Source organism: Amphibalanus amphitrite, unplaced genomic scaffold (genome assembly GCF_019059575.1).
Source record: "Amphibalanus amphitrite isolate SeventyFive unplaced genomic scaffold, NRLGWU_Aamphi_draft 001372F_arrow, whole genome shotgun sequence".
NCBI classification, from domain to species: Eukaryota; Metazoa; Arthropoda; class Thecostraca; order Balanomorpha; family Balanidae; genus Amphibalanus; species Amphibalanus amphitrite.
In genome coordinates, this window is record NW_024882865.1 from 62,697 (window position 1) to 84,948 (window position 22,252).

Sequence of the window (22,252 nt, forward strand, 5' to 3'; positions counted from 1 at the left end):
GTCAACAATGCTAAAGTCAAGCATTGGACCTTGCAAGGAGTGCATTAACCCTTCCCGGTGCCCGAATAGCAGCTCCCAATTTCCCTTGTTGACTTAAAGTGGTGCTAGATCCTGTATTATACTCAATTATGACGTCATAACTTAACAGATTCACGTCATATATTTAGTGCTTGACATCCAAATGATAGCTTACATATGACAGAGAAGGTATGCAAAGTTTTATGAAGTTTGCTTCACTAGTTGTGGAATAGCAAGCAAAAAACTTTTGCGGAAAGGCCGCTGGCCTCTCGCTGGAGCGTTTCCGACCAGTGTGCGGTGGAGCGGTGGAACGCCAAAGGAATCCGAATGTAACCAGCACCGTTTGAGCAGAAGACTTTTAATAAAAGCTCGCCAGCCACAGTAAAACAACAAGGAGCCCAATAACTGCTAGCTGCATCAATTCATAGAAAGCACTTGGACACTGCATTCCGCCTAGCCGTAACCACATACCACCAAGGAAGCAACACACAGACCGCCGCCGTCAGGGAAGCGGCGCCACCGTCGCCACTGCCACGTCCGCTCCGCCTGGGGGTCACCCGGGTCATGTGACATTCCGTGACCCCAGCGACCCCGCCCAGCTGACCTGACCGAGCCCACCACAGGAACGGCCGGACCGATAACCCGTCCGGGTCATATGCCAACATGGCCAGCCCGTCGAAGACCACGTCATAGCGGTCGTGGTGATGGAAGCGGGAGGGGGCGCATCTGCACGCGTTTAAAAGTCCGCTCAGCAACGCGACGGTACCAGAGGTCAGCGTCTCGGCAGGCCGGTCATGGTATTCATGAGGGGCTCGGCCGGCACAGGCGCGGCGGGGACGGTATGGGGCGCTCCACCGCCACGCCGCCGCGGCAGAAAAGAGTGCATTGTCTGTCGCCCGTCTGGGTGCGTGTCCTTGGAGCCCGTGAATGGCGGACCGCCGCGACACGGTCGGGCAGCGGTACGGCGCAGGTTTGTCCTCGGCCATTGGAGGAACGCCGAACGTCTCTTCCTCAGAACCGGCCGCCTTTTTAACGGCGGTCCCCGCCACGGGCTGGGATTTCCTGGCGCTGATATCACGGCGCATGGTGGCTGATGGAGTTTGAGAACGACAGAGACATGTCTTCTGCAGCAAGCTGTGTTCAGTGGACCCCAGAGGGTGCCTACCCCAGAGGGTGCCTGTGACGAGTCTGAGGGCGATTTGTGAGATCGTCATAACAGTGTCCTTTTCGTGTGCTTTACTGAGTAACGCTCTCGATATGAATACGATGAGCCTCACCGCCAAACTTTCCCGATGGTTTCGCCATCGTCCGTTGCAGGACTCGAATAATCTACCGCGGAAAGGATAACACTGACAATATCCGCTATAACTCGATCCGACAACTCCTTCATAGAATAAAAACCTACAACCGAGCGACCCCGATCGAGGAAGATTAGCACCTAATCCTTTCACTCGGAGTGGACTGGAAACACGGTCGAGTGTCCACAATGTCTGCTGACGCGTCATTCCATGTTGGACAATGTACGACATGGATCATTCCGCCACTAACCGTGGCTGAACCCGTGTCCCGGGACAGTGCAGCTCGGGGCCCGTCTGGTGCCATCAGCGCGTCCCACCGACCACCAGAGTCAACACCAGAATCACCAGGTCACCAGAACCTACAGCAATAACCCAGACTGTTTGCGCGACTAACACGTGGAATGCGGGCTATCGGGTGTCCTGCCGACATTCTGTGATGCCTCCCCAACGCGATATTCCAGAAAGAATGCAATTATCGTCCGAAGAATGGTATGCCAGATTACAAAAGTGGCGTTCCAGGCTACAGGCCGCATATTACGGACCCCATGCTGGACAGAAGACATTCCAACTGGCAGTGCTACAGTCCAGAGTCATATGATGACCAGCTGTAATTGTCGCACAATCCTGGGCCCTGTTTCACTGCACGGCGCTATCAAGCATCAATACCGGTGGCGCCATGTAGCGGCATCCACTGAAACAGGGTCCTGGATGTCCCGGACGCAGGTCAGTCCTGGTACGGCACACAGTGCGCTGTGAGGTCAGACCGCGCCCCGGTACGTACCGCCTGCGGTCACTCACCCCGATCACCTGGGCAGGGCAGGACCGGTCTGACCAGCCGGTCGGCTGGCTGGCCGCTCCACCCACGCGGCGCGGCGGGGTGGACTCGCCTACTCTGCCCAAACGCACGGCGGGGGTGAGCTTGGTTACACTAGGCCAGTCGGACCTTCCACCCACACAGCGGAGCGACTTCTGCCGTCTGGCCAGTAATAGCCAGCTTAAAACGCCGGTGGGACACGGCAGTCTCCTATCCTTCGAACAGTTACAAAGTATCCCGTCAACACCCACACCGCATAAAATGCGGTGGCCGCATAAAATGCGGTGGCCACTCCTGTCTGACCAATAGACAATCTATCAGAACTTAGCCCACCCTTCAACACCCAAGGTCAGGAATAGCCCACCCTTCAACACCCAAGGTCAGGAAACTTTCGTCCATTTACGCAATAACATAACCATTGTTTCCTTCAAACAGAATGGTCTCCTTTCCTACCCATACATAACCACCATCAACAACCTCTCAATCAACACGCACCAGACAACGCACAGCTTTGCCACCCCGCCCGGCCAGTCATGATTAGGCCAGCAAAGGCACGGGCCACACAAATGTTAGGATATCAGATTCCTTTCTCTGTGGTCGTGGCCGACGAATCCACAAACAGCGCCGTCAATTATATAAGAGATCTACTATCGTGTGCCTCCAAGTTGATGCAGTCACTTTTCATTCATGAACTACGCGAGATACGTAATTCGTGTGCGCACTAATAAACGTGTCCTTCAATTGAAGAATATATGACCACGATAGCAATGCAAAACACTGCCATTTTGTTGACGAGAGGACCGCTTTCCCTTGAGCTAAACCAAACCCGTAGATAAGTATTGTACTGTAACCTCGCACCGACACATGATTCCTGCGAGGCTGAGTTCCACGTGTCTTCCTCCCTCCTCCTCAAACCTGACGAACCTCAAACAGACCTCAGCGAGCCGCGGAAGGCAAACAGTCCGCTCACACAGCTCCGTCTAGGTAAACGTGCGAACAGCGTACACCAGCGGTCAGGGTGGGAGCTCCCTGCATTCCACCGGCCCTGCCACCACCGCCGACCGCCACCACCGCCGCCCCCAGCCGGGCGAGCATCAGTGCGGGCTTCCGATCCATCATCGGAGCCCACTTGGGCGGGGGCGTATAGGCGAGAGCGGCGAGCGTTCGGACGCCACTCCGCGGAGGTCAGAGAACTTCGAAATTCAAATTCAGAAGGGCAGCTGGACGATGCTACGGTATGTTCGAAACAATACTCAACTAGCAGGTCTTTAACCAAGAGCCAAACAGGCAGAAGTCAGGAGCGCTCATCCTCACGGACCGTACCAGTTATCTCGTGATCTAGGAGGAACCTACAAAACAAACCAAACACATCGCCTGCACCGCTCTCAATTTACCAGTCTCTGCTGTCTGTCAGCATTCCGCTCGAATCTCACTACATCCGACCCAACATCCGACTCAACGATGTCACCGCTAAAACACACGCCGCTTTCCTGTTCCGCACTGTAGCTTTACACCAGTCAGCGCGGGACCGGGTCGGAAGCGTCGTCGGTATCCGAGGCGGCTATGGTATGTCGTCTAACCACTAACCGGTCCACATGTCATCGATGTCACAGCCCGACACACTACTCTACGGTGGTGCAAAATTGCAGGAACGCTGTAACGTCAATGTGGGTTTTGCAGCGTACAGCATCGCCGCTCGCATTGCAATGGTAAGGTGAGGACGACCACAGTGATAGATGTGAAATGCATGAATCAAAAACGAGGAATGAAACAGATGTGGACACCGATCATGACATTTTCAGAATTCACGTAACCGATATGGTTGAGAAACACGGGACTTCATAATTCGTAACTTCATAATTCATAATTCGGGACTTCATAAAACAACTAGATGAACAAAAGCTAGTCTCGGGAAGGACGAAAAAAGAAGTGTAAGAGGGTAATATCTTCCAGATCCGAGTTCCGATTCCCAAAAGATATTGGACAATAGTGTAGTGCTTGCTAAAACTACATGATATCTGCAATCTGCATATACTCGTCCCATTTCTTTGCAGTTTCGCAACTCTTCAAACACAAGGAGTATAGACCTTCAAACCAAAGGATCAATGATGTTCTTTAGCCACAGCTGATCCCAAATATAATGAGCCTCGCCCGATCGCCAGACCCCCTGACGGTGCGCACTGCGCATTGTGAGAGCAGCAGGGGCCGGGTGGGCGTTACACCTGGGCGGCCCAAACAATACCACCTGCAAACAGGAGTCACAGGTGGGGAACGATAGTGGGGGCGGCCGCGGGAACACTTGGCAGTGGTGAACAGAGGACCACCCGACGTCGCTCGATGCAGTGAACCGCACGCAGATGCCGCCTAGCCCTGCCTCCGCCCTCGCGTGACATACTAAAATTAGCCGAGCCGATAGCGTGTAAGGCCCTCTCCATTGTCCGCATGGTAAACTGAATTTTCCCTTTTCGCCCCAGTTGTCGGACACAATATACAGGTTTGAGCGGAATCCAGAGCGGCATAATCTTCTGGCGAATACAATGCATAAATGCATAATCCCAAAGTGAGGAATAACATCCGGACTCAGGTCAATACATCTCCACTGTCCACAAACGCCTGAATACATCCACGTGAGTATATACGGTCCACACTGTGTCCCCAGGTGTATGGGAAGAACGTTAAACGGTCAGTAGGTCCGCGAGGATGTGCTTAACGTAACATAGATACCAGAACCGGTATCAGACTCACTCAAGGGAACAAGAACACATGTCGCGTTCCGCATGATCGGCCACACAGGGTAGATAATTAAGGCGTATCCCGGTTGGTTAATTAATTCCGACCCCCACCACAGAGCCGTGTGACCCTAGCCCGTGTCGGACAAATCACGACCCAGCCCATCTCATTAAACCAGCTGTCAGTTCCGGTTCGGCAGTCATCAGTCGCCCGGGCGGGTATCAGTCAATTCAGTGCAGTCGCCCGGCAGATCCACGATACCCCACGCTGGGTAAAGGCGAAAAGGTGAAGGTTGCCGGTATGGGTACGCCATGTTGAGATGGATGGACGGGCACGATATCCAGGTACGGACTCACCGGCCGTGACTACACCAGCTCTGGATTGTGTTGCGTGACAACGAGGTGGACAGATAGCGTGGTAAAGAAGACATGCACGAATGGACGAACCCTCACGAAACGAAATAGCACGAAATCACGACAGAGACTTACGGCAAACATCCGAAATTCGAGCAAACGAACGCATACCGAACAAGATGGGTGATTTAGCATTACTCCCCAGTACGAGCCAACCAGAAACAACAGAAATTAAACAACGTCACAATGCACGCCGCCGTAACAACATATTTCGAAATACGTCCAACAGACCACGCGCGTAATTTCTGAACCATGCTACTGCGAAACCGACATATCCACGAGCTTTAGCTACTACAATAGATAGCGTGCATGCAGCTAGCATCAAAACACAGCGCAATGCTGATGATGATGCAAACGGGTTGAGAGCCACGCGAATGTGGAAACGACGAATCCATTTGCAGCGGACTCGCGCAGACAAGGCTGGCATGGAACTGTTTTACTGAAACCCGTTTAAGCCACTTCAGCAGCAACATTCCTACTACTTACGTCAATTCTCTCCCTTCTCCACACATACCAAGCGTGCAAGCATAACAGCGAGACCAGACAGATCCTCTCAGCCTACCAGAGTGGATCGACCACCATCCAGTTATACCGAACGCGGCCTTGGCGGGGCGATATATCACTTCTGTAGGTAGTTTCAGCCGCCCATCCAACAGTTCAGCCAATGGATTTGACCGTCCGAACCGTCGGACCTTCTACTCTCTCGCTGCTAGATCCTCTGGTAATAAGGGTAGGCGCGGCCGAATTGCCCCTCAACCCAGTTCGAGACGCAGCATGTTGTGGGCTCGATAATCAGTGCAGAAAACATTTTGTGCTATGAAGTATGAGAGGAAGTGTTTCTAGACTCATTTAGTGACAAAAATAACAGCTGAAGTTAAAGCATTTTAAACTCTTCACAAAACGTAAGAATCCAATATTTGCAGCATGCATTTTTGATATACAAAGCAATGGCTCAAACTTTGATAAGATGTCCGTTGAAAGACGGAGATAATATCACGAGTAGGTACACTCCTCCCCACAAGTTCCATCTCCCTCACCAGGTCACGTCAGGCGGCTGTCTACGACTCCACCGTCATCCGGACCTGACGTTAGGCCAGAGACTCGGGACATCGCGTCACCTGGCATTCAATCTAACAAGCAAGATAAGCGAGCTGTCCCCTGACCTAAGCTCAGCTGCAGCCAGTGGTAGAGCGAGTTAATGCCAGCGCTGGTAAAACATACACTAGGGGTGACATGAAACATAGCTCCAGGCGGTGCAATGCAAGCACGTTGCCAGCTCTACACAGCAACAGCCAAGTGCACAGTGCGCCTACCCCTCCCCGTCTGCTCTCAAACATTTCCAACGGAGAGCAGACAGCCCAGCAGCCAGCACAAATGACGTCACCGCTGTCGGCGGGGCGCGGTGCTTTACGACCACTTCAAATTGGGTGTGGAGCTCGGCCGGGCGGTCATAATTTGCCGACTGGCGGGCAACACAGGCAGCCGCTCCTGATACACTCAGCAGCCAGGTCGTTCAGCGTTAGCGAGAATCGACGCCTGAGGCAAGATCTGATTGAATCGCCATACCCTGAGGGAGTCGTAACCATAGATCAATGCAGAACTTCCCCGGAAGGGGAGTAGCAGCGATGCGAGACATCAAGGCGGTTAAGGAGCGGCTTAACGGCATTAATTTCCATGCTGCTTTGTGGAGCGTGTCTGGAGGCACGTGCGCCTTCCGCTGTATTATGCGGGTTCGGGTGGAGACGGATCAGATAGCCGAGGGAGCGTTCCACACCGGTGGAGAGGAGACCTTTCAAAGACGGAACGAGACGCTCCACCCGCCCCGCCCCGTTCAATCAACTAACAACGCCCCAGTCCCGTTTTTGTTAGATCTGATCCGACCGTAAAAACAGAAGCCGCTTCAGAAAGTTGGGGAGTTGACGGGCATGCGTCGGCATTCTTCGGTAGCTTCAAAGACGAAGCGCGAAAGTAAAGTGTGCGTTGTACAAAAACAACACTTTAATCCAACACCACTCGCAAAACAGTCCGATCAATACCAACTGCATTGAATTCGGACCACACAACCGCGAACCCTGCCAGGCCCATACGAGTAACGGCTAATCCATCTAGCTCACGCCCACTCCTCTGACATGCATAACACGCCGTGTGGCCTGTCGCAAAGGGTGGTCGCATCAGCCGTCCGATCTGGGGACGGGGGCGGGACGGGACGGGGAGGACCGACCACACCACACGGCACCCGCCCTACTCAGCGTGACAGAAAGCCGTGTAGAACAGCCCCTAAGGCGTCCCCATTACAGCAAGGCAGCCCAGACGACTCAGGACAGAGAGCGGGACAGAGCGAGGACCAGGTGGCCAGGTCAGGACAGAGGGCCAGGTGGCGGATAACCGGACACGCTCGCGCGCGTGAGCTGCGACCCCGCCCCCTCTCCCTGGTAGTGGAGAAAAAGGTGAACGGGGAGGGAAGGAGGGATTGGGAAGGGGAGAGAGAGAACGTAGGTAGACAGTGGGGTCAGTTGCGGTGCAATGCCTGTAATCGTAGGACCATTACTGGTAATACATTGTGACTTTACCAAAGATATCGGAAACAATATAGCAAATCTACCAGACCGGAGTGACATTCGTCTAAAAATGTCAGAGTAAACCAAACTGCGCTACATTTCATTTCAACTGGCTAGCTGGAATTTAATCAAGCGCAACCCAAAAATCACCGGTCACTGTCACACTGAGTCGGCGCAGCAGTCAGCCGAGAGACACAGGACCGTCGACGGCACCGACCTGACGCCGTCGCCACCGACACTTGACAGACCAACGCCGTCGCCACCGACATACCAAGTAATTCGCCGCCGACGAGCACATTCCTTCACCGCCGGACCGACGCCGCCCCAACACAACGGCGTGCAGTGTCGCCCGGTCAACGGGCGCAAAAACCGCCCAGTGCCGCGTCCCACGGCCCGGCTAAAGCGGCCGCTCGATACGGCCGGGCACGCCACGCCCGCGCACGGCGACCGGCCGGGCGTGGCGGCCGAACCACCGCCGGGCGTGGCCGGGCTGACCCGCCACTGATGGCCTGAGTTCCGGACCCGCCCGTCAGGGGACACGGTGATAACGGGTGGTTTTCATGGCCCATAAAATGGTTATCCAAAGTCAGCAAGCTATTAGTTGAAGAGGCTCGAATGTTTTAACACCTGGAATAGCTAAGGCGTCAATCCCCTTCAGGCTTAATTGCTCTAATACGACGAAAACGGGCTTCCGAGTGACCTTCAAACTAGGGGTCCAGCCGCATCAGAAGCCCCACATTTTCCCCGGTCACCTGGCGATGGCGGTCGGCGGCGGGGCGTCGCTAAGAGCTCCCGTACACCAGTGACCACGGGTAACAAACAACCCATTACTATCGACAGATCGGCACGCTCCACGGGCCGCGCGGTAGGCGCTCCTAGAAACCGACCGACACAACGCCCCGGGGCGGAGAGCTACAATAACACCGCCAACCGCTGGGCACCCTTGGTGCTCCATTGCCCCAGACGCTTCCCTGGGCCTGCAATCATCAGTTGATCGGAGCTGAAGCTTTACATCCATGGGGATTTTGCATGAATCCCCAACTCCAGGGCTATTCATAACTGCAACTGAACCGGTTGGGGCATGTGTGGCACTATAGTGCTAGTTCCGACAGACGAGAAACGAGGCCCCGTGCGTCACGTCACGGAGTATTATCTCGCCTGCGCAAAGCGCCCTTTCAAGAGTCACCAACAAAGCCCATTTGTCAACAACGGTTCGCTGCAACGCCAGCGAACGGGCTGAATTAATGCAACGATGCAAATGGGCAGCCGGGTGAGGGAGAACCGCAAAGTCGCCGACTGTTTGTCACTGAACAATGCCCCGGTCACGGGCAGCGGTACAGTGCCGGTTGGTGCCGGAACTGCGGGGCACCAAGCGTAGCTGAAAACGACCTTAGCCATGACCCCGAAGGGTACGAAGAGCTGAGAAACAGAAGGAGTATGCTGCCAGCATAAGACTCGTTCCACTCGTTTAACGCGCAGTCTAAAAGACGGGCTCCAGGATCGACGAACAAGAAATCACCAGCATTGAGACATGCACGAGTCAAGTCCTCCGCTCAGGTGTGTGCGGTTTATAAATCCCTCCACAACTGGACGCAAGTTCTTCACACTCGCGCGAATGATTCAGTCACACTTCAGTGACCAACACTGAGCGATACTGCCCAGTGTTTCTCATTAGCATATGGCAGTCCCAGACCAGTCGGGAGACCGGTACAGCCGCCGCCCCTCCCTCCTCGGCCGGGGCCGCTCCCCCTCACCGGCCGCACCTCCATCTGTCCTCCTGCCCACTCCCAAGGCAGCCCTCTGTCCTCCGCCACTTCCAAAACATCCCTCTCTCCTCAAGCCGCCCATAGACATCGCTCTGTCCTCATAACTGTCCAAGACACCACTCTGCCCTTCCAGACACCTCCATATAGCTTTATCCTCCCTGATCCACCCACAGACAAACCTCTCCCCTCCCTACCGCTCCCCAGACATCCCTCTGTCCTATACCTGTCTAGACATCCCCTAATAAACGTTATCCAGATCCACCCCGTTGCTAGGCAGAAATCGCACGCCCGTCGACCGCCCCTCACCCACCGCGACCTACCCTTTCTGGAGGACCCCTCCCACCACCCTCTGAGCCTACCTCAGTCTCCTTACGACAGTCACTCCCCTCGAGTCTCCGCTCGCCGACCTCAGGGCTCAAGGCACCACGTCCTCCGGCCGTCCGTCCCTGTCCGATCCCCGGGTCTGGAGACCTCCGACACCAGCGCGGTCGAACACACACCGTCGCGCGCCGATCCCTCGCAACACTGGCGCGCGCCGCCGCGGCGTGGCGCGATGGGCGGCGCTCGCCAGTCGCGACGCACCGGCAGCGAGCGACCGGCCGGTGCCGTCAGCTGGCGCACGGACAGCTGACTGGGCGCGGCCGACGCCAGCGCCGCCCTGGTGGCCGCCAGGGGCAGCACGAGCCGCGCCCGGCAGAGCGGCACGGGAGGACCTCGGCTGGGCAGACTGAACCGGAGAGATCAGGAAACCTGGGGCGAGGGAATGGTCCTCGGCGGGCTTTCCGACATCCTGAGAACAGATAGGAGCGTGAGGACTCGGCGTTTACAAGGACGCCATGCGAAGTGGGATGGGTAACTCTTGCGTCATTGTTCTCCGTTTACGTTTCGATGATTGCCTGGGCAGAGATGGCACAGCTGGACTTCCGGGGGATCGATGACAGAGACAAATCGATTCAAAACAAGTTGAATGGCCCTCGATCGGGCGAAATCGGGGCGGCATGCGCGACCTCAATGCGCCCCACTGATATCTCGATCTAAGCATGCCGCTCTTGTGGAATGGAAATGTGACTCCATGAACGCGAGCGCGTATAGAATGACCACCAGCGTGCACAGCACAGATGTCAATTAGTTAGGTAGCAGAGTGCAAATTTCCTTTTAAAAAAATCGCCGACCAGCAAGAGCAGACACTACTCGAAACCATTCACCACCAACTTTGTCGGGTTCTCTCTGATTGACAGTGCGCTTGCGCTAGCATTTAGCACTCGCAAGCAGTTAGTGCGTAAAGTTAGCGTTCCCCGAGATATTCCTCAGATAAGAGCTACTTCCGTCACAGGAGCTCAATTTGGGACTCAGCCTGGTAGCTTACCATAGTGGTAGCTCACCAGTTACCACTATCGTTAACCAGCCGGTTACCAACTCAGCTATGAAAGCGGGGCGTCAATCATGTTTCGGTACCGCTGACTGAAGGGGCGTGTGGATCAGATGTTTTGCGGAGAATGCACACACGTTTCTGTATCGTGTTTTGTGGAGCCGATAGGCTGACGGTTGAATGGGCGATAATTCTTCGACGGGAGGTGGAGGAGCTTGATATTGATAGCATCCTGGGTTCCCAGCGATTCCGAGAGTTTTTATTCGACCTCCATCGTCTGCTAACTTTCTCAGCCTGGCTTCAATCACTCTGTCCAGGACCAGCCCTAGGTCCTGCTTGCCGTGAAAGCACATTAACATTTATCTTAATACCACACCTGACGTTTTGGCTTCCTGACAAGGGTATGTAACAACCAAGACTGATTCAAATTCACTATGTCCATTGTCCAAAGCAGCCAGAGTCGCTTTTTCAGACTTCCTAATTTCAATGCCTCTCAATACCTAATGCACCACTTTCGTCTCCAACCACCTCTCCTCCGCCCGGTTCACGTCCGGCCGTCCGCCCGCTCCGCACCGCCCCAGGGCCGTGCACGCGTCTCGGCCGTCGCCGGTCGTGTTGTGTTTACGTTTCGCTGCAGTGAGCAGCCGTCCGAACGCACGGGCGCCGATTTCCGCTCCTCAGCGCCCCTCCTCCTCCCTTCCTCCCCTCCCCCGGGTACGATCTGCACCTGACGTCCGATTACCGGCCTCGGGCACGAGCGCTGACAGGCCGGCCGCCGCTTCCGGTGAGCCCCGCAGGCGGGATCGGTGTCCCTGGAAACGGGATCGGTGATCCTGGAAACAGGATTTGCGTCCGTGGAAACGGAATATGGGTCGCTAGGAACGAGGAAAAGGGTCAGTGAGCAGCGTCCGTGGTGGACACATGAAAAGTTATGATGTTTCTGGAAATGGAACAGATACTCCTTGGGGTCGGATAGGGGCACTTAAAACAAAATCAAACGAATAATTATAACAAAACTTTCTTATTAATGAGTCTTTAAAGGAATCATCCATGGCCGGGCCAGTGAAAACACAGTAGGCTCAGGGGGGCGACACGGCTATTCGCGCAATGTATTCAGTTATGGGCCGCGCGGGGCCTCGGGATGACGCGGCTGGAGGCAACTGCTCAGCGCTAGGACACACCGTTCAGCGCCCTGGCGGGGCCGGGCGCTGAACGGTGTGCAATGAATGGGTTATGGGCGGGCAGACAGAGATGAGGTATTGAATTTTAATTGACATCAGCAATCGGGTGGGGAAGGAGAACGTTTCTAATCGAGCTTGGGCCGGGAAAGCCGAAAATGTCACGATCGGCTCAAAGCTGCGTCAGGGCCGAGTGCCGTACCATGTGTAGTATATTTAGGCTGGCAGACAAAGATGAGTTATTGGATTTGAATTCACCTTACCATCGGTTTCTGGTGGGGTTTGAAGACGTTTTTAGTTAAGCTCGGGGTGTGGCAACCCACTGGCGGATCCAGGGGAAGGCATTTGGGGCAAATGTCTTCCCCCACAACCGGGGCAGTGCCCGAAATCGCTTTTCGAAAATTAAAGAAAACTTCACAGCTTTTCTTAGGAAATGTTGGTTATTCACAGTACGCAAGCAGTACGGAAGGAATCGAAATCCGAATTTTTAAATTAATTCGGAGAAACCTTTTTGGGGTAAGCCTCCGCAGTGTCCAAGACCGCTTCCTGGATCCGCCAGTTATGAATAAGTCACGGTCGATACCGAGCTTCGGCGGGACCAGGCGCTGCATTACGTTGTACCTAAAAGGAAGAGGTGGACAGACACCTAACCCCACATCCTACTGCTATACCCGTGCTTCTGTGGGTGAAGCACTGAAGCATCACGGAATCCCACAGGACCTGCGAGTCGACGAGGTGGCCGCTTTGGCCGCCGGGTACTGCAGCTCCCTGGAGTTGCCTGGGACCGATGGTAAAACAACAGCTCCGGCGGTGCCCCTATGGGCCGTAGTAATTAGTGAATTCCCGTAATGCAGAGATCATATCCTCAATAATCGCCATTAAGATTTTATATTCCTAAGCAATATGACAGACCAATTATGCTTACCTACGTTCAGGCATTACCTCTGATGGTTATACGCCCATGAGTACCTACAACATGTGTTCGGACGGGGTGATCTTTCTACAATGTGCGCACCATCCATGGGCCTAGGATGCATCGAGGTTTAAAAGAATGCAGTCTGTAGATCAATCAACATAACAATGGTGGTATGCAACCACATTATTAAAATATCTCCCCCGCTCCCGCCGCGTTCCAACGCCCCTCCGTTATGCATTCGCCCTATGTGTCCGCCGAGCCGGCTTGCCTCCAATGACGTCATCGGCCGGCCGGCGGCGTTCAAGGTCAAACGGCTGGTGTCCTTGCCTGGAGTTCTATAGCCTTGAGTAGGCTATAGAAACGGAGGCGGTGACCTGTGGCGACCAATCAGCAATCAGAATTGGCAACATCCTTGGAAACAGATCTTCCCATCCATCAGATCCAAGATAATAGGACTGGAGCTTCTGACACGATCAAGCTGACGTTTATGACATCTCGATCGGCGTTCCTAACCTGATAACCAGTGGCGCGGGAACCGGGGGGGCTAGTGGGGGCTGAGCCCCCCAGCTTTTCGGCTGGGGGGGCTCGTAATGTATTTGAGCCCCCCAGCTGGAGGAATCGAAATCGGAAATCTACCAACATAATTTCATAGATTCATACATAGGCGCGGGAACTGGGGGAGGGGGCAGTGGGGGAAGCTTGTCCCCACAACTCTGCGGCCGTGGGGGCGGTGCCCCACAACGTTTCATGAGGCCAGGAACCGTTGGGCAGCTTGTCCTCCCCAAATTAGGGGTTGTGGGTCGCAATGGAAAAAAGCATGTAAGTGAAAAATCCACCTATTTCACTGGCTCGGCAACTCATTTGGCAGATTAAAACCTTTACTCCAGGTTGCCAAAACGGTAGTTTCTTCACTCAGCTGAGACGGAATACCTCACTTTTTGAAAATATTTTCGTGTTTTTTTTTTTGTTGAAAAGGCCAAGGCCTGAAAAATAAGTGGCCTAAACCGGTGAGAAAACTAGATTTGGGGGTACCCTAGGTTGATTTCTATTATGGTTCAGCCCCCCCCCCCCCCAGTCTGGAAGAAGTTCCCGCGCCACTGCTGATAACCTCTCGTGGCAGTCGCCCTATCGACGACTCAGTGTCGCCAGGACACCCTCGTCGCAGAGCGTAGGACTGTTGGAAGGGAGCCAAGTTCAACTTCGCGTCATTGTCTGCAGAGAGGACAACAACAGGGAGCTTATAATAGAATGAGTGAATACTATCTACAAATATCTTATTCATACAATCAATATGAAGGACGTGGTTCTAGAGCTAGAAACAGACCAAAAAGTATCAACATGGACGAGATCAAGCCACAGCTATGCGTGGGTGAAGGACAATGTTTGTTCGTCAGTTGCCAAGTTGCCTTATCGCATGCGGACACAAGTCCTTTGCAGACCGTACGAGAACAGCAACGCCCGCCGCTTCCGTTATGCCTAACGAGCGCCTAACGAGCTCAAGCTGTCACAGTGGCGGATCCAGGGGGGGGGGGGCAAAATGGGCATTTCCCCCCCCCCCCCAAACGGCATAATTTTAACATTCCGCCTATGGACGATGCATGGAAAGAATCGATAAATTTTTATGGTTTGCCCCCCCCCCCCCAAAAAAAAACTCTGAGCTGGATCCGCCTCTGAGCTGTCAATGAGCATAGTCCCAGCAGTCTGCATAGCTGTCTATATGCCCGCGTGCCATGCAATGCATTCAACAAAAGTGGGCGAAAGAGATGTCCCAACTGCCAGCTAACCACACCGGCACGACTGAGACCCATCAAAAAGACTGCCCGTTCCGGACGGTGACGCAGTCCACTAGGAATAATGCAGCCATTTCCAGTGAAGAGTTGGAACTCCTCACTCGCTTGCATCATTCAAAAACACGGCGAGTGGAGCTGAAGGTCACAGCCGTCACGAGCCCGGCGCGTGACGACAGAGTCACGAACCGTCACGGAGGAGGAGCGGTGACGTGAACAGTCACGAACTCGTTACGGTCAGAAAGCGTGACACGTGCGAGCGTCGCCTGGTCCGCCGCTTTAGTCAGTCTGAAGAGTAGTGTTGTTGTTTTGTTTAGACCAAGGGCCAGCGTATAGCTGACAAATAAAGGTTGCAGAAAGCAAAGTACGCTCCCACGTTTGACATGTTGTCTGCAGAAGGCGCAGTTTTTGGCCACGGCATCATCAAATAGATCGTCCAAACCAATCCTTAACGCCAGAGGCCAATCAGCCCATGACTATGAAATCGGCCTCACCCTAAGCCGTCGCCTCAGGTATGAAAATATCGCGTCTTTGAAGACATCGCGCCACTCGTCTGCAGCCAGACAACAGATACACTGCTATTACAGGGCTGATTAGGGTGTGGTTAGTCAATAAAGACCGACTTTCTCACGGCCGTGGGATAATCTATGCGAGCTGGGACCGGGTTGCATGCATTAGCTGCATGAGCCGACGGGGCGTGTACCCTGAAATATTCAGTGACCACAGCGCACAGACCTCCACCTGAAGACGTGGCATGCGGACGATGGGCTAGACGTCTCTCCAGCTGTATAAATACTTCATAGTTCGCATAATGTGACAAGGTTTACACAAATGGCACAAATTAATGCCTTTCCTAAGCAGCGTGACGCGGCTGTGCGAGACGCCTAAAAACGAATATTCAATGTCAGTCATATAAGTTCACCAGAGTGTCAAAAAAAGTCACTGTCAAGTGTCATCCCAGAGTGCGAATGCCATCTCACGAAACCGCGACGTCTCGAAATGAACACCAAACCTGCAAGCAAGCACCCAACGTGACCACGACCACCACACTAACCCCAGTTGCAGCCACTCAAGCGGAGAGATCACTCTCACAGAGAAGCCTAAACTCCTCCCAACCGCTGCCGACTTCCATAGCAACACCAAGCAGACTCAGCCGCATGGCCAAGCGACGGTGCCGCCGCTTTGTGAAATCCATAGCCATGTAGCCTGACACCCGGGTGGTGTGTGGCGTGGGTGTTTAGCGCCGTGTAGACATGCGGAGAAGCGTGGGCGGGTGACTGAGAGACTAAGGAAGAGACCGGAGAAGAGACAGAGACACCGCTAGCTCCGACCGGCAGACGGACGAGGTGTGGGCGGGAGTGGCGGGAGAGAGACGGGGAGGGAGGGAGGGAGGGGGAGGGAGAGGGAGAGGGAGAGGGAGAGGGAGAGGGAGAGGGAGAGGGAGAGGGAGAGGGAGAGGGAGAGGGAGAGGGAGAGGGAGAGGGAGAGGGAGAGGGAGAGGGAGAGGGAGAGGGAGAGGGAGAGGGAGAGGGAGAGGGAGAGGGAGAGGGAGAGAGGGAGAGGCGGGAGGGGAGGGAAAGGGAGAGAGAGAGAGAGAGAGAGAAAGAGAGAGGGAGGGAGAGAGAGGGAGAGAGAGAGTGGAAGATCAACAGACACAGAGGAAGAGAGAGAGAGAGAGAGAGAGAGAGAGAGAGAGAGAGGGAGGGGGAGAGAGAGAGAGAGAGAGAGAGAGAGAGAGAGAGAGAGAGAGAGAGAGAAAGAGAGAGAGAGAGTGAGAGAGAGAGAGAGGATAGGGTGACTCGACCGACATCTGGGTCAGTGTTGGCAAAAACGGGGGTGTGGGCGGGTGATTTAGCACCTCAGACATCACACACCCATCACTGGAAGGTATCATAGGCGGACACTGGCTATCAGTCTCCGTTATCACAAACGAGCCTTTATTGATCGACAGGAAATCAATCAACTGTCCGGGAGGCATCAACGATTTATAAAATGACCTATGGCGGATCTGTCATGTGATTAAAGCAAATACTGGCATTTAATATTTGAACGTCTATGCGAACAGCACACAACAAGCAAATCTAAATATACACTGAGACGTCAGCAGAAGAAAGTCGAGCGAAATGTCAGCAAGCAGTGTTCACCTGCGTCCTGCAACACCCACTGTCTGGAATTCAGCACAAGAGGTCTAGGAGACCAATACAGTTGGACACTCATGTCAACCATAGTTAGCCTGATCAAAGCCTCGAGGCCCAGCTTCTACTCCGGCATGCCGACAGCCGCCGCCATAACAATAGGCTGAAATGCAGTCGCCTCCACAGCAGCTGGCCTCGTCACTGATTGAGAAGGACAGCGTCTGCAAGTCACACCACACGACCGGGGCTGCCCAGCCTGAGCATCACTCATATCTGCTGGACAGACAGGGCTAGTTGAGAAGGTAATGGCCAGACGGCGCTAGTTTAGGCAGTATGGGGAAGGGAGGGAGCCGACAGCGTCGTCGTAAGTCCTATAGAGACCGCCAAGAATAGCGTGGAAAAGGTTGTTTGAAAAGATAACAATGACTTTCAAAATGCGCGTGGTGAAGATGTCGCATGAATGGAACGGACTTTCGACGCGGTTAGCTCAAGTTTTTTGCTGAACATGCGAGACACCCATTATGCGCTGTTTTTGAAGCTTAAATCCAAACACTGTAATCGCTTACCGGTTGGATATGACAAATGGTATGGTAAACCATGTAACAACAGAGCACCGGCTCGCTTCGTCACCACTACGGCAGTCCTCCAGGCTAAGGTAGTGCGCCCCCGTCTGGGTTACCATAGCAACAAGATGACGCAGTGCTATGCCCGGCAGTAACCAAGGAGGTGGCTATTCGCTGCACCAAACAACGGAGGGTGCAAGGGGCGAGCCTCTGTGAGCTTTTAACACGAACAAACACAATACTTCAGCATGGCGCCACACATAGCTTGTAGCTGGAATGGCTCTGGCCTTGAACCTCAATCGTTTGTGTTGTTAGGGGGCAGACGGTTTGTTCGGCGCCACGACAGGGGAATAGGTATGTGTCGTCTAGGGAAGGTGACAAGTGAAACATTCCAAGTGAGATATGTCAACGGTGTACAGAAATAATGGCTATTTAACGCCAAAAAAATGTGAATAACAGAACAGCCATTGTAAAAGGTTCATGTAAATCAACGTCAGGGAGAGGATTTATCCGATATGTTTAATTCCTCACTTTCACTGGACCCGCGACACCACCCTACCGAAGCGTAGCTCAACACCGGCATACTTTCAGGCGCCTGGCCGGCGCCGGCAGAACCTTGACAAACTTTTTTTCGGCCAGTCCGGAGACGCATCTCCCGTTGGTATGGCCACCGACCGCTCAATACTTACCGAGCTGAGATACGCTTTATTGCCTCTGACCGCTCAATACTGAGCTGAAATAGGCTATGGTCACCAACGGTTCAATCAGAGCCGAGACACCGTATCGATCTGGTGAATCAGCAGCTGACAGGCATCTGACCGGGCGGGCCCGCTGACCGGGGACCAGACGCCAGCGGGGGTGCCAGGTCACCAGCTTAGGCCACCAGGGGGCGGGCGGCGCAGTCGCTGGCCAGGCATGACATCATAGACCGACCATTGTTAGTATGGGTGAAAGCTTTTAGCTAAATACTCTCGGGAAGAAACGATATAAACCCCTGGTTAAAAGTACGGGGCAACAGCATCCCACACATCACTAAGGACATTTTCTCTAATCACGCCATCAGAACACGTGGGCGGGATATCTGGCAGTCCGGAGTGGTTATCTCTAGATTGAGGCTATCACGGGCCAAAACAAACGAGTTGTGTTGCAAACATGCGGCTGGCGGAGAGCGGTGGACATCACCGGATCTGGGGTCGGTGTGGCCCCGCCATGAAGGGGACCGTCTGGTTTACAATGGTAATGAATAACAAACAGCACAATGACTGTCTAACATTAATTGTCTGCGAGGCATAAATGGAGAATATAAGAGCAATTGTGCCAACAGCAACGATATTATGAGGAAATCCCGGCATTCGTATACATACAGGCAAAGCTATCGAGAGTTACGTTCAAATGAGTGAGACAGCGCCATCCGAATTACAATTAGAACGAAACTGTTCCCAAATGTCGATTTGTCCCATACATCAATTAGAAGTTGTAAAAATTAGCTGCACGGGCAGGCTCCAAGCTGTAAAAACCAGCCATCCGCAGTTCGTTATCACCCAATAGCCACAAAAAGCATAGAAACTGCTAATAAATATGCCACTACAAACAAAGTTATACAATCTAAGACCTTTACTCGATGGCTCAAACAGCTGCGCCAAGTGCAAGCTGGCCTGAAGTTTGCTAGGCCAATGCGCTTTTAGCTGTGACAGCGACCCGGCGAAAAATAATGTAACAAAACAAACAACGATACACCTGTCATCTTCCCTGAAGAGTGGGATTGTGGAATAGATATACTCCTTGAGCAAGCGACTAAGCGGCCAAAGCGCCGTCAAAATGTCTATGACGGGCACTTTGCTAGTGGCAGATAGTAGCGGATCAACATACGCTGACAACTAGGTAGGACAACCGGACAAATAATTTTCTAGCTCTTCGAAATGAAAGGAGTGGTCATAAACGTAACCAAGAGTTCTATCAACCGATCAATGGTTCCCATCGACCGCCAATGTCCTGGGACACCAACCACATGCAATAAGTCTTCCACCATAGCCCAGTCAGGGAAAGCAGCTTCTCAGTACCATCTGAGGCGACAACTATGGGAAGCATTGCTAGTACAAGCCCGAGAAGTCGCTCACCATTTTGAGGAGCTTCCGCAGGCTCGCCTGAACCTCCAGGCGCCACATGGGGCGGCTCAGTGTTCGCTGAAGAGTACGCCGTGGACCATGGCGCTTGTCAGTTGTGATGAAATTTCCAAATGTCACCAAATTCGTTATTCATACTTTAACTTTTCCTCAATAGATAGCAGGTATCTTTCCCAAAGCGACTTTACGAAGTCCCGATATGAGGTCTGTACCTGTTTCTGTGACCAACACAGTACAAGCACAGACACTGGACCTCACTCCCCTCACGTGAGTCCCCACCCCACCCATCACCTCCACCACCAGCCCGCAACCCTCTCTCCACATGCAGCGTCTGTACTCACATGTCTGTGTCGTCGGCGACGGCGTGTCTCTCTCCACGCGTCCTCCTCCCGTCAGCATCCGGTTCACCTCTCGCTCAATGTCGAACCCGGAGTCCGACGGCTCGACGGCGCCTCCAGACGCCGCCGAGACGTTGAACATGTCCGGTGTTATCTGACCCTGACTCGGACTGTCAAAGTCCACCCGCGGCACGTCTCCTCCCAGACTCTCGTCCACGAGCAGCGAGGCGCTGGCGCTGGCACAGCCACCGCCGGCCGCGATGGAAGGGTCCGTGCTACGGATGGAGCCCGGCGCGCGGCCGCTGGGGGTGGCCGCCGCAGCGTCTGTGGTGTCGACTGGACCTCCCAGACGCAGCACTACCACAGAGATGTTGTCGGAGGAGCGCAGGTCGACGGCCGTGCGCACCAGACGCTCGGCCAGACCGGCGAAATCGTCTGACGGGGAGGGAGCAATAAGGTCAGAAGAATGGTGTAGCGTGTCTAACTAAGCAGGCATGGAGAGTTGACAGGCTGACTGTAAGGTATGGCAAGAAGTGTGAAGTGGCGAGTGTGGCGTGGCGTAAAGATGACTCCTAAGCTTAATTTATGTTACTCAGCTGATTGCGCCATTAGCCATCCGATAAAAAAGTGAAACGCAATAATTTTCTTCTCGTTATGTTCTCACCACATGCACTCAGTTCTTCCCCTCCCTAACCTTACACCTCGTCCCATTACGCCCGCGCCCTTTTCTTCCTTCCCCCATCCCTCTCATTCTCCATCCTCCTCTTCCTCAGCAACCCCCTCCTTCCCCCATCCATCCCTCTTTTTCTCCCCTCCTCTCCCCGTTCGTACTTGGGTTCTCCTCCATGTCGTTCATGACCATCCGCACCGTCTGCTCAGCATCGATCACGTCGAAGAAACCGTCGCAGGCCAGCAATAGGAAGTCCTCGGTGCCATCCAGCTCCACAGTCGTTACGTCCGGCCGGTCGCTCACGAACGGACGAAAGTTTTCGTCACCTGACGACGGATAGAAGAGATGATTATGGAGATGACGAACACTGAATACGATGTCGAACGGCAGGTGAGAAGCGAATGGCAGGGACGGAATGGAACGCGAATATGTAAAGGAGGCAAGAGAGAAAGAGAGAAAGACAAAGATTGCTGGAAAAGAGAGTGATGAGAGGGAGAAGAAAAGGGAGAGTGAGAGAAAGAGGGAGAGACAAAAGGAGCGGGAGAGGAAATGAGGAAAAGAGACAAAACAAGATGGAAGACACGAAATTATTTCCACTGATGAAAAAACAATGAACGGAACGCATTCATAACATTGGGTTGGTCGCAAGGCAGGAGGAAGGATTAACCGCCCAACAAAAAGGTCCGCACGTAAAATACATGCCGCTCAAAGTACTTTTTAATCACCAGACGTCAATCGATAATGGCATGATGTTGACACCCCCAACACGCCGCCACATCGCATTCCTGTCCATCACGTCTGGCACCCGCGGGCCGGATCTCCCGCGACAGACAGAGGCGGTAGCAGCCGCCCGGTGACCGCATATAAACAAACAAAACGCCTACTAATGCCGGCGCGGCCGCCGCAGCTATCCGCCACTGAACTCATGTGTGCTGACGGGGATGATTGCAACTCGGCCGGCCGCAAAGGCGGCGAATACCGTGCCAGTCATGAGCTGAGGCTGGAGTCAATGGATGATGTGGCATGGTGGTGTAACCGAGTGGCTGTTGAGGGGACCTTGGAAGAAGATTGATGAATATAATCGTCAGGGGCTGTTTGCACTATCTCCGGTGTGCCGGAGGTGAAGGAATGTCCACCCCCTTCCCATTCCCACACTTGGAGTTCGGTAGCAGACCGTTCATTCCTTTATCAATGAACTATCAAACGTAAGACATCCGACCTTATCCAGTGAGCGGCAAAGCCAAAACTCTCGACATGGCCGTTTGAATAGCAGCCGCGGAGCCATGACCAGAACCAAAGCTGACTAAAATTCCAGCACTGGTTTACATCAGCAAACAGTTCATTTCTACTACCTCACAGACGCGTCCCAAGCCGGTAAATTACGTAATGCCACGCTCAGTTGATTTTCCGGCGTGATTCACTTGCCCACTTCACGGAGGACTGCCAGCGTGGCCACGGGAGCCGTGCAGCCTTCGGCGCCGCTTGCATCGACGCCGGTCACCGCCCTTTGTGTCGCAACACTCCAACGAGGCATTCGTTCTTATATGGGGCGTATGCTCCAAATTGCATCCGTAAG

At 53.7% G+C, this 22,252-nt stretch overlaps 1 protein-coding gene across 7 annotated transcripts in view; it reads right to left on the reverse strand.

The window, feature by feature from the left end:
* The window catches only part of LOC122372553 (mucin-19-like), a 38,358-nt gene that overhangs the window by 11,668 nt on the left and 4,438 nt on the right, over window positions 1-22,252 (reverse strand). For 4 of the 7 annotated variants that reach the window (XR_006254889.1, XM_043349852.1, XM_043349854.1 and 1 more), the window contains exons 7-9: window positions 20,838-21,002; window positions 20,010-20,441; window positions 19,663-19,728 (exon numbers count right to left, since the gene is read on the reverse strand). Coding sequence is in view for 6 of the 7 variants with exons in the window: in XM_043349852.1 (XP_043205787.1) it covers window positions 19,663-19,728; window positions 20,010-20,441; window positions 20,838-21,002 (663 nt within the window). In the remaining variant the exon portion in view is untranslated. The remainder of the gene's footprint in view (window positions 1-19,662; window positions 19,729-20,009; window positions 20,442-20,837; window positions 21,003-22,252) is intronic. The other 3 variants (XM_043349855.1, XM_043349857.1, XM_043349856.1) reach the window with 1 other exon arrangement.